Here is a 13,665-nt window from a genome sequence, read left to right on the forward strand (position 1 = left end):
CCCGAGATTGATTTCCTCTTATTTTTATTTTGCCTCAACTGTATACATTTTAAATGATTCTCTTCTTTCACTTTGAAAAACAAAGCTGTGTTCATGATCATGTACCAACTAAATATGCTTATCTTATTTATTGAATTTGTAATGTTAGTTGTACAGTATTTGAACAATTGTGATCAAAAGGAACATTTCTGTTGGCAATGCTTGTTTTGAAATTCAATTAAATCTAATAAAAAGAAATTTAATTCAAATTTTTTAATTCAAGATTTAGAACACCAGGATTTATAGAATATTTTTTTCCTTTTTCAAATTTTAAAACTTTTAAACATGCCTTATGGGTCTACTTAGGTAGCAATTTTCAAACTTCAATGTAGAATCCAAATGATTCATTGCAGTCATGTTTTATTATAGATTTTATCACGGGCATCATTTGCCAAAGTTTAATCCCTAGCAAAAAGGCAAGGGTTTCAAATTTTACACAAACAATGCAACGGTGTCTTCCTCCTATTCCCACTTTTTAAAAATACTATTCCTTCTATTCCCACTTGCAAATAACAATAGATGTTTTGATAAATAATTTGTTTTTATAACAATCAGGTTAATTAGAATGTCACCTAAGATTTACCTGTTTATAACATATTTGGTACACTATTTAGGTATAAATCCTTGTTTATTTGTAATATGTTTCTTTTTTCATCAAAGAAATACGTAAAAATTAAGAAAATTAAGGATAAAATAGATTGTAGTTAAGATTTATTTTTAAAAAAAAATGAAATTGTACTTAAGTGCCAGTCTTTGTAAGAATCAGGCAATTTGGGTAAAAATTAAAACATGATTAGAAAAAACCCACCGATATTGTCATGCTTTTTAAAACTAACCATCATCCTGAGTTAAAAAATATTAGTCTTTCGTTTGTGTGTGTATGATAATATCAAAAAACTTGGTTAGAAATTGGTAATAATGATAACAAATTACAGAGTTATCTCTCCTTATTCGTTAATTTCTAGTGCATTTCAACCAAATTGTATCTTCTATTACCAGAACAGAAAATGGAAATTAGTGTTATTTTTGTGCATAACTACATATTATGAACTAAAATCAATGTCAAATTGGGTGGGTTTTTTTGTCATTTTTTCACCACTGCCTAATTCTTAGGCAGACTGACACTTACATATAAAGAAAAAATATGCTAAATAGATTGGAGTTAGATTTATTTTCAAATTTTTGAATTTTTACTTAAAAATAAAGAAAAATATGATAAATAGATTGGAGTTAAATTTATTAAAAACAATTTGAATTCGTAACCTTAGAAAATTGACTGCTGTACTAATAAATCATGATATAAATTATATGATTGTCTAAATGTGTGATTTGATTTAGTGCTGTAGTATAATTTGCGTTATATTATACTTGCTTGAATCTTAAGATGAATTTGTGAATTTACTTATATTTGTTTTAATTTCTTTCATATTTATTTTGTTAAAAAAAAACCAGAATTCATAGATGCAAAATAACTTACTACCTGTTCTAACAACAAAAAACACTGGTCAATAAACAGTTGATTAAAAAATGTTTGTACAGTATAATCCTTTGTTTGAACAAGTTTTCCTCCTATTCCCACATGAAATTTTACCTTTTCTTACTAGATTTATAAAAAGTGGGAATAGAGGGAATGAACCAATGCAACCAGTGTAACAATCTCCAATAAACCGTGACTAACATGAATTAGTTAAATTATTGATTTTTAATGACTGAGCCTTGGCGAGGATCTCAAAAATTTATCATTTAACTATCAAGATTGTAAAAATTCAATAATCCTCAACTTACTACAAATATATATAATAATCTGTTTCACAAATCAAATCAATTTTCACTTTCGATAATCCAAAATCCGTTCAACCGCCTTCCACATACGACAAGGTTGTCAATTTAATTAACACCTGTTATAACATTTTGATTCATTCAGTGAGCATATAAAGGTCATGACCTGAAAACTCATTCAATCACCTTCTGAGATCATTGGCAACCACACTTTAATTAAATTGTTTTACACAATGTTTGAAGAAATGGTTAAATTGCCAGAGAATTAGAGAAAAAGGAATAAATGTTATTTGTTGTTTATATTTAAAGAATGTAGTTGCTTATGGTTATGAAGAAACCTTTGATGAAAAATTATGATTGAACTTGAACTATGACTGCATTTCTGATTATTTTCAAATAAAGATCAAAAGTGTGAAGCTAAAATGTATATGCTATAGTGTATTTGCTAAAGGAAATAGAAAATTCCCAATATTTAATATATAACAAAAAAATAATATTATTTATAGTCAAAATAAATAACTGTTTTAAACTATTTAGAATCTATATATTTTTAATACATGAAGTACAGTAAGTTTTTTTTTGTTTTTTTCATTCATGAACAAGGAAGGAAAAAGGTAGCTCTCTCTATCGATTTATGATAAATATATTACAGTTCACACATACATGTACCTCCTTTATTTTGTCTTTTCAAAGCTAATGAGTCTGTATTATTTAAAATTCTTGTCAAAAAGGTCATCACTAATAATATTAACTGTTCTTGTTTCTTCTTATTATTGATGAAGTGTCTATTTTGTCAAATTTTTCTGGTTTAAATACGTTTAAAAACATCTTTAATTAATGCTGTGTTATAACTTTTCGTATTGCTGTGTTGCTATTTCCATTCTGGTGAAAACTCTATCTCTACATGTATTAAATTTAGAGCTTTACAATTTGACTTGTTTCAGAGTCAATAAGCTTAAGGCAAGACCTGTTTTGTTAGCCTCAGATATAGGTTATACATATCTTTGGTTGCCAATTGTTATATCCTTGATATTAATTTTCTTTTTAAACCCTTAGAGTGGGGCGCTCATATTCGCCGTGGACACAATTTCGCTGTTTTATGATTTTGAGGTGTAAAAACTTCAAAGGATGGTTGAAATGGAAGAAATATACCGTTAAATTATTTTTTATGACAAATATGATTATTTTTGAAAATGAGACTAAATTTCAGCACTTATGGCAAAGGACCGCAAAATGGAAAACGATTTTCAGCGAATTTCCTGAATGAAAAAAACGATTTCAAAGGTGCAATTCTTAGTAATTCTTTGACTGATTGCCCTAATTTTTTTTTTTTTCCACTTTTCAAATGTCTGATATTCGTCTATAATGAAATTTATTTGATAAATATTGTTTAAAGCTGCAGTTATTTGGTTTTAAATAGATATGTAAAAATGGCGAATATGTGTCCCCTTTGACAAAAAAATAGGAAATTTCAAACACCCTTTAATCCAACTTTTTAGATGATTTTACACAAACCAAACACGTTTTCAAGCTAAAATATTTTGCATTTGAAGTTATCTTCATATAGAAATATCAGTATACTTCAAAAACATAAAGACCTGAACATAAACTGAAGAAAACATGGAAAGATATGGCAACAATGAGCACCCCACTCTATCTTTCTACTATCAATTTCTACCAAAATTATCAGATGATTTCTTAAAATACGACATTTTGGTCTCTTGTGAACAGTTGTCTTTAATTTTCCAGTAGCTTGCAAAAGAAAGATTTCTTGTTTAGGAAAAACATTGCTTTACAAAGAATCACTTTAGGAATAAATAAGTTCGCTCCAACAAAGATTCACTAGAATTTGAATTATAAATAGAAGAAATATGTATATGTAATTTGAATTTATGAAACACAGAGATTATCTTCAATCTCATTTGTTTTACTTGTATTATATTATTTCTGTATTTTCTTTTTGTTGGTTTTAAGAAGTTAAATAATAAAAGTACAGCATGCCTTTAAATCTGGCATGTTTTAATTTCCTTGGAAAAAATAAGCATAGATATCTAGTAATTATTAACTATTGTTTCCACAGCTTTCAGACAGTCCTTCAGAGTGGAGCAATCGTACATCTCTAACTTTACCTACACCTACCTCAACTGTTGATAAACTGACCAGAGATTTAGAATTCACATTAGATCTTCAGAGTGCCTTAGGTGGTGGACGCCATATCAGAACTGAAGTATGTAGAAATGTTATATATACTAAAGGATTTGGATGTTCAATATATGTGATTATCATGTGAAGTCTTTAAACTTTCACATTTTCATCTTCTCTGAGAATTAGCCGACAATTGATAAATCAACTCAATCAATGCAAATGCTCGGTATAAAGATATTAACACATATAATGCCTACCCATGATGAAATGAGCATAGAGGATGGTAGATAGAATTCTTATTTAATGATATTACAAGTTTGGTTTATGTGTCAATGTTGATACTGTGGATTCATTTATTTTCATGGGTACTAATATAAGATTCAGGGATTGATTTGATTTCATGGTTTTGCCAAAATGTACATACATACAAGCCGACAAAAAAGTCATATTTATATATATCCCACAAATAATAATGAATCGACAGTATACATAAAATATGCATCTAGTGGTTGATAGTGGAGTAAGGCCTTGTCTGACATTTTATTATCTCAATCAGGGTACACTGATTTTAGGGAGACTATTTTTTATAGTGAGTCTTACATCATGATTTCTTTTATAGGATGTAGATGGACATGCCATTAACTCAGACAAACAAAGATTCTTTAAGTCAGATGACAGATTAAAGATTTCATCAGATTCGGAATCATCTCCAAGTTCTAATTTACAAGTGTATCGACCACGCTCAAACTCTGGTCGTCTGTTAACAGATCAGGTAACTAAATATAAAGATTTATAGGTCTTGCTCAATTTCTATTGGTCAGTTGATGGATCTGACATTTACAATATGTTAATCAAATGATTCAATAGAAAGGGTCACTACCATTTACAGTGTAGTAATTCACGCTATTTAATGTCCAAAATGATTGAAAAAAAGTATACCTAAATGGTGACAATAAATAGATAGAAAATACCAAATTACTTTTCAAACTACTCTTTTCTTCCTTTACTGATATTTTCAAATGTCACAAAAGCATCCTCTTTTTCATTGTTTAAATAATTTCTAGTGGTTTTCAGTAACAAAGAGCACAAGTACTATAGATTTAGAACATGTTTGATTTATGCCACTTTGTCCAACAAACATCACTTTAAACAATTGAAGCTGATGAAAATGGAATTATCACCAATTTAAACATATTGGTCAGCCTAAAAAATCCTTAGAAGAACACTAAATGCCTAGACCTATAGTGTATCGCTCATAAGTCAGTTTAATGTCCAGTTTCAGGATTTTTAAAATCATGAAGACAGTTTTAGAAGTACTTCATGTAGTTGTCTAAAACAAATGAAATCAACACAACATTCACATGCATTGCCTTCTATATGTATATGATACAGTTTGTATGCTTTCTACTTTCATTTTGTTTAAAGCAGACTAGACATATACAGTGTTAACAAATTATTATATATGATTGCTTTACTTATCATTATCTATTCTAAATGGTAATTAAAATTTGTACCAAATTAAATTAAAAAAGTTCTTATGATTACAGGAAATTTTAGATGCTGTAATGGTAGTGAACTTGGACACAGGAGAAGAAGTTCCCCTTAGTGTAGCAGAGGATAAGATACCGAAGGGAATGAATCCATTATCGTTACATATTATGAGACTAACTAAGGAATACCGAGATCATGCTGGAGACACAGAGAGTATAGACGGGGACATGATGAGTGAAACAATGTCACTCTCAGAGGAAAATGGTTCAAAGAAAAAAAAGTAAGATTCTTACAATGGTTAGAACGAGCTTGTTACAATTATTAGAATACAAGTATTGAGTGTTGTATATGATAGTACATTCATGTCTCATTGAAATTTTCACAAGATATTATGTCCATTTGTTTAACTATTGTTACTCCAAGGCAGTTAGAAAAATAACTGGCTCAAATTTAGGCATTCAGAATGATTCTTTCCTGCAATTGTAATTAATTGAAGCATGTTGAATTTTGTAAACCCTTAATATTGTATGAGGGCTGTCTTAGAAACAAATTAGTGGGGGTTGGGATGAAAGGACTTTTTTTAGGCCTAACATGCATAAGATTTTAAATAATTTGGCCAATATTTGACATAAGATGTCCAAATAAATTTGATTCAAATTTCCATTTACCCCTCTTCACTAATCTGCAGACATTTTTGGAAAATCAAAGTCCTTTTAGAATAAAAACTAATTGTAACAATGGTATATAGATAAAACAAGTTTTTCTCTTTAAATATAGGTCTAGATTAAGGAAAATGTTAGGAAAGAAAATAGACCGCACAACCAACAGACTTAAGTCAGTAGCAGACCAAGGTGAGATTTTAATATTGTGTTAATAATGATTTAATGGAAGAAAAAGTAAAAAGAATGAAAGCCTTAAAACAAGTAAACCATAGTTATGCTGACTGATTTTTATAGCAATATAATCTTTTTACATTTGGAGAACAAATTTTCTCTATTGAATAATTGATTCAGACACATTATTTTTTTTTTTTGGGGGGGGGGGGGTCAAATTTCAAAGAAAAAGTATTTTGAAAAATAATTATGATATTTTAAATCAATTCCTTCACACTCAAAATAGCATTGAAGAATTTTTGATATAGACATATAAATTATTAGTGCATTTTATAGGAATTATAAATTATAATGGTTACTTTTACTGAGCTTGTTTATGTTAAAACTAACTCTTTCATTAGCAAGCTTAAGAAAAATTCAACTTTATTCAGTTTGTGAGTAAGTTAGTTGAGTTTTTTTCACAAATTAACTTCTTCAAAATAATTAGCCTGTTAAGCTTTTATTAAAAATAATAATATCATACATTCATGATACAATACCTTATATTATACATTTTACATTGCAGTATTACATATGGAAGAAACTGCTGTTGAACAAGAAATTATATTTGATGGTAAAATGTTTAAGGTTAGTGTTTAATGATGAAACTGGTAGATCACTTGTCATAACAGATACTGGACTATTTTAAAAATTGATTTCAGATATGTATTAAATGATGAAAGAAATGCATACACTACAAGTAAACATGCATCAAATGTAATTAAGAAGATAACTGTATTGTATTTTAAGCTTGGTGTTTGTAAAACATAGATTTTACTGTCACAAATTGTGTTTTCCTAGCGACACATAGCAGAGCTATGTAACTTGATATTTGCAACAGCAAAATCTTGTATTAAGAAGGCCAGGCTCAAAATGTAACTTTCATTATTATTATGGGAAAAATCAGTATTCCAAATGGTTTCTCTTAGTTACAGAATGGTAGAATGATGAATTTACCCTTTCAAAACATTAGTCAACGTCCAATGAAAATAATTGTTACAAACAAATTCCATTAGGATCAATCATCCCTAGCTATACTTGATTAATTTGGATATTGAATACATTTACAAAGTAATTTGCTATTAATTTTCCATAGAAAAAAATCAGCTCTCTGTACTGACTTTTCTTTTTTACCTCATCTCCCTTTCTGATTTTTTTTATGGGTTATACAAAAAACAGACTGTCTGTCCATTCTATATTTTATTTTCTTTGTCCAAATTTCTGGGAACTTTGTAGGATTTCACTTCACACTTACAATTTCTTCTCTCTGCATTTACATGTCATTCCACTACAATAACAGGTGAGTATGCATCTGTATGTTGTGGTCTCACTTTTAGGTGAAATTGTATCAAATTTTAAAAAAAAGCATGAGAATTACCATCCTTTTCCTTTATAATTTACATTTCTTGCAGGATATGCTTATAAAACCATTACAAATCTTTTAAAATTTACAGATGCCTTGTATATAAACAGAAGACACATTTTTTAGTTTGATCACAAATGTATTACAATGATGTAAAAAGTCTAAGGAATGTAAATGTTTATTAATTTCAGATTAAAGCCAAAACCAGTAAAATGCAGCATGACTTTGATAAACTACAACTGTTACAAGACATGACTGGTGTTCACACTGTAAGTTTGTATTAAAGCTGGTGAGGATAGTATAACAAAATCTAAATCAAAAGCTTTTAACAGTTAACAATAAAAAAAATATTTCTTAATAGAAAAAAGCTCAATATAAAATCAATGCTTTATTTGTATATTTTGATATTATTATGTATATAAAAGTTGTGATTTAAGTCTATCTTTTTAAAGAAAAGGAATGTGTCACATGATATTTATTTAAATATGAAATTGAATAATAACACAATTGTTATTGTAGATAATGATGTATGTAGACATTTTGCCTGACTTTATGGTTAATCAAAACCCAAATCAGAAGTTGAAGGAAAATCTGTCCAGAATGTGAAAGCTTTTAAATCAGGAATTTATAACCCTTCAGACCAATATTTTTTATGCCCCTGACGTAGGGGATATGTTGAGGTAACGCATATTGATTAATGAGAAACCATAAAATGCAAAAAAATGCAACATTTTACTTAGTTTTTATGATATATATTTTTTATAGGGTGCTGTATGGATCATGAAGTTCTCTCCTTGTGGTAGACTATTGGCTACTGGAGGACAAGATAACACTCTGAGGATTTGGGTGCTTAAATCTGCTTTTACTTATTTTAATGATATGAAACAAAAATATGCTGATGGTAAGTGTCATCAGATACTGTTAATTCAGATATTAATGGGATATTTTATTATTGCGAAAAATGCAACAGGGTTATAATCGCAATAATTTAAACTCCTATTTTGAATTTTTTTTTTCATAAGAATTAAACAAGATTTTTCTCAATATCGCAAAAATTCAAATAGCATTTTAGTCTATAATGACAAAATCGCAAAAATAAATGCATGCAATGATTTCTAAATATACAGTAGCTCTACGTCTGTGTGTTTATAAGTTTGTTTTGAAAAGTTTGAAGGATCCTACTTTTGTATTAAGAATGATATTGAGATTAAGGACTCTAGCTAACAGGTCATATCTGATAATAGATATGAATAAATATTGCTATTTCATTCTCATTCTGAATATACATGAAATATTTGCCACTTAAAATTATGCAATTAACAAAAAATCTTTATTTTATAAAAGCTCTTAACACCAAACATGGTCAAATACTGTTAGTTTTATAAAGCACTATATAAACATAAATGTTCTTGCTTCCAATGTTTTTGTTATTCTGTTTCAGTTACTATATCACCTGCTCCATCACAAGAAAGCCTTAATTCATTTCTCTCTGGTAGTTCTGGAGAATTACTGGTAAGTTATTTAAAACTTGACTCAAATACTTTAAATTTAATGATAAGTCAAATTTTTTACTGAAAAATCAGAAGAAAAGCTGTTATATTATAATATATAGACTTTTGATTTGTACTTTTGTCTAAGATCTAAAAACCTGTTATTATAGATATAGGAATAAAAGATGATGTGGGGCATTTCACCATGAGACAGCAATCCACTAACACAAATAGACATCGAGTGGGCAACATACTATCTTCATCAATCTGCCATCTTGATAGTTATTCCTTTTTAGCTCACCTGGCCCAAAGGGCCAAGTGAGCTTTTCTCATCACTTTGCGTTCGTCGTCGTCCGTCGTCGTCGTCCTGCGTTAACTTTTACAAAAATCTTCTCCTCTGAAACTACTGGGCCAAATTAAACCAAACTTGGCCACAATCATCATTAATGTATCTAGTTTAAAATTTGTGTTTTTTTACCCGGCCAACCAACCAAGATGGCCGCCATGGCTATAAATAGAACATAGGGGTAAAATGCAGTTTTTGGCTTATAACTCAAAAACCAAAGCATTTAGAGCAAATCTGACAGGGGTAAAATTGTTTATCAGGTGAAGATCTATCTGCCATGAAATTTTCAGATGAATCAGACAACCCGTTGTTGGGTTGCTGCCCCTGAATTGGTAATTTTAAGGAAATTTTACTGTTTTATGTCATTATCTTGAATATTATTATAGATGGAGATAAACTGTAAACAGCAATAATGTTCAGCAAAGTAAGATTTACAAATATGTCAACATGACCAAAATGGTCAGTTGACCCCTTTAGGAGTTATTGCCCTTTATAGTCAATTTTTAACCATTTTTCGTAAATCTGAGTTACTTTTACAAAAATCTTCTCCTCTAAAACTTTGTGGCCAAATTTTACCAAACATAGCCAGAATCATTATTAGGCTATCTAGTTTTAAAATTTTGTTGTGTGACCGGGCAAACCAACCAAGATGGCCGCTACGGCTAAAAATAGAACATAGGGGTAAAATGCAGTTTTTGGCTTATAACTAAAAAAAAAAACAAAGCATTTAGAGCAAGTCTGACATGGGGTAAAATTGTTTATCAGGTTAAGATCTATCTGCCCTGAAATTTTCAGATGAATCAGACAACCCATTGTTGGGTTGCTGCCCCTAAATTGGTAATTTTAAGGAAATTTTACTGTTTTTGGTTATTATCTTGAATATTATTATAGATGGAGATAAACTGTAAACAGCAATAATGTTCTGCAAAGTAAGATTTACAAATAAGTCAAATGACCAAAATGGTCAGTTGACCCCTTTAGGAGTTATTGCCCTTTATAGTCAATTTTTAACCATTTTTCGTAAATCTTAGTTTATTTTTACAAAATTTTCCCCTAAAACTTTGTGGCCAAATTTTACCAAACATAGCCAGAATCATTATTAGGCTATCTAGTTTTAAAATTGTGTTGTGTGACCGGGCAAACCAACCAAGATGGCCGCTACGGATAAAAATAGAACATAGGGGTAAAATGCAGTTTTTGGCTTATAACTAAAAAAAAACAAAGCATTTAGAGCAAGTCTGACATGGGGTAAAATTGTTTATCAGGTTAAGATCTATCTGCCCTGAAATTTTCAGATGAATCAGACAACCCATTGTTTGGTTGCTGCCCCTAAATTGGTAATTTTAAGGAAATTTTACTGTTTTTGGTTATTATCTTGAATATTATTATAGATGGAGATAAACTGTTAACAGCAATAATGTTCAGCAAAGTAAGATTTACAAATAAGTAAATTGACCAAAATGGTCAGTTGACCCCCTTAGGAGTTATTGCCCTTTATAGTCAATTTTTAACCATTTTTCGTAAATCAGTTAACTTTTACAAAGATCTTCTCTAAAACTACGTGGCCAAATTTTACCAAACATAGCCAGAATCATTATTAGGCTATCTAGTTTTAAAATTGTGTGACCGGGCAAACCAACCAAGATGGCCGCTACGGCTAAAAATAGAACATAGCGGTAAAATGCATTTTTTTTTCGTAAATTTCCATATCTTTTACAAAAATCTTCTCCTCTGAAACTACTGGGCCAAATTAAACCAAAATTAGCAACAATCAACATTGATGTATCTAGTTTAAAATTTGTGTTTTTTTACCCGGCCAACCAACCAAGATGGCCGCCATGGCTAAAAATAGAACATAGGGGTAAAATGCAGTTTTTGGCTTATATCTCAAAAACCAAAGCATTTAGAGCAAATCTGACAAGGGGCAAAATTGTTTATCTGGTCAAAATCTATCTGCCCTGAAATTTTAAGATGAATGGGTCAACTGGTTGTAAGGTTGCTGCCCCTAAATTAGTAATTTTAAGGAAATTTTGCTGTTTTGGGTTATTATCTTGAATATTATTATAGATAGAGATAAACTGTAAACAGCAATAATATACAGCAATTTAAGACTAAAAAATAGGTCAAAATGACCAAAATAGTCAATTGACCCCCTATGAAGTTATCGTTTTTATAATCAATTTTTAACAATTTTCATAAAATTTGTGAATTTTTACTAACATTTTCCACTGAAACTACACGGACAAGTTCATTATAGATAGAGATGATTGTAAGCAGCAAGAATGTTTAGTAAAGTAAGATGTACAAACACATCAAAATCACCTAAACACAATTTTGTCATGAACTGTCTGCTTCCTTTGTTTAATTCACATATACCAAGGTGAGCGACACAGGCTCTTTAGAGCCTCTAGTTTAATGTAATAAACAAATATTTTTAAATAACATGGAAGTGATTCTTAATGTTAGTTTGACATGATATTAGATTGATTAGTTGGTTGATTGATTGATTGATTTGAATAAGACCAAAGCTGCTACATTTTTAGATTTAATGATGTCCGGTAACATAAGTTGGTAATTTTTCAAACAATTTTAATATAGTATCTCATGTGTATATGAACCATCAGATAGTCATGCAAATCATTTGAAGGTTGTGTCTAAAGTAAATAGTCTTGTTCTAGAACGAGAATAACTCCATTGGAATGAATGAAAAGAGAAAATTATTAAGTAAAAACAAAAGTGTAGAAAACATAACATTTATAATTATATTAATTTTGTTTCCCTTAATATGTTTGATATTTTTTTACCAGGAACAGGCAAGTGGAGGTCATGACCCTGAAGATTTAATCGCACCATTCATGCCAAAACCATTTTGTACATTTAGAGGACACACTGCTGATGTATTGGACGTCTCCTGGTCAAAAGTAAATAAAAAATTCCATGATCACGATTCACAAAAATATTAAAAAAAAATCTGTAGAAAACCGGATCACGATAGCAAACATGCGCCTATCCCGAAGAACAAAAATAAATCATCAGGCCCCACATATTATGTAATGATGAATTTCACAGGTAAACAAAGATATTTTTCATTTGTTTGTAGCCACAATTCTGTCCTTCTTATCTTTTTTTGGATCACCAAATTGGACTTACCTCTTTAGTTTTAATAACCATGTTTAACACATGGAGTTCCACCATTTAAACAGGGACAGCTTACCAGTGAAACCCATCTATGAGCTTTGTGTCAGCATCATGTCTCTTTAATTTACAAGGAACTGAGATATTGCCCAGATAGTATCACCTCAAGAAACGAAAGCTTATTTTTTATAAGCTATAGTTAGAGGAGGGGATAAGGTGTCTGTGCAATGCTAGCTATATATAGGCAGTGTTAGAAATAAAAGGTACAGGTTCCAGCCCTGCTCTTGGAGAAAGTTACAAATCATATCTACTCTAAAATCGTTAGGTCGATTTTCAAGGCACTTAAGAGGAATTATATATTGTATACTTATTCACTGGGTATGAGTGGAATAGTAAGTTTATTGTCACAAGAAGCAACTATTCTCCTGAAGGGAAGTTGAGGGCAATAGTTGTATTCAAGGGACAATAAACTTACTATTCCAGGAATATCCAGTCAGTAAGTGTTTGATTATATCGAAAAAGACAACAGACAATAAATGGCAGTGATAAATCAACTATCATTACATTTAAAAAGAAGAAACCCAACCATAAATGTTAACTTCATAAATATGATCAAATGACGTCAACCCTAAACTAGATACAATAGGTAAATCAGGATGTCTTTACTCCTGTGGTATTTACAATAATTCCTATCAACATACAAACAAAATCTTGAAAATTAAAAACTGTTACAGTACTAAGTAGCTGGATAATATAACTAGAAGAAACATGTCTTTAATGATGGATTAAATGTCAGACTTGGAAAATGATGAATTTATTATGTTTAATTATTTTTTCAGAACCACTTTATTTTGTCTTCCTCTATGGATAAAACAGTACGTTTGTGGCATGTTTCACGTAAAGAATGCCTGTGTACCTTCCAACATATTGACTTTGTTACATCTATTGTCTTCCATCCTAAGGTAAGGAGTTATAAGAATCTTTAATTAATGCTTTAGTATATTT

General features: G+C 29.8%; 1 protein-coding gene across 1 annotated transcript in view; it reads left to right on the forward strand.

Annotated features, from left to right (window-relative positions):
- The window catches only part of LOC134711841 (WD repeat-containing protein 44-like), a 43,773-nt gene that overhangs the window by 14,486 nt on the left and 15,622 nt on the right, over positions 1-13,665 (forward strand). Inside the window, exons 6-15 of the mRNA XM_063572772.1 lie at positions 3,899-4,045; positions 4,583-4,735; positions 5,511-5,734; positions 6,232-6,305; positions 6,853-6,914; positions 7,881-7,958; positions 8,455-8,590; positions 9,131-9,201; positions 12,333-12,446; positions 13,500-13,622. Coding sequence (XP_063428842.1) covers positions 3,899-4,045; positions 4,583-4,735; positions 5,511-5,734; positions 6,232-6,305; positions 6,853-6,914; positions 7,881-7,958; positions 8,455-8,590; positions 9,131-9,201; positions 12,333-12,446; positions 13,500-13,622 — 1,182 coding nt within the window. The remainder of the gene's footprint in view (positions 1-3,898; positions 4,046-4,582; positions 4,736-5,510; positions 5,735-6,231; positions 6,306-6,852; positions 6,915-7,880; positions 7,959-8,454; positions 8,591-9,130; positions 9,202-12,332; positions 12,447-13,499; positions 13,623-13,665) is intronic.

The sequence above is a fragment of the Mytilus trossulus genome, chromosome 3 (genome assembly GCF_036588685.1).
Source record: "Mytilus trossulus isolate FHL-02 chromosome 3, PNRI_Mtr1.1.1.hap1, whole genome shotgun sequence".
In the NCBI taxonomy this organism is placed as follows: domain Eukaryota; kingdom Metazoa; phylum Mollusca; class Bivalvia; order Mytilida; family Mytilidae; genus Mytilus; species Mytilus trossulus.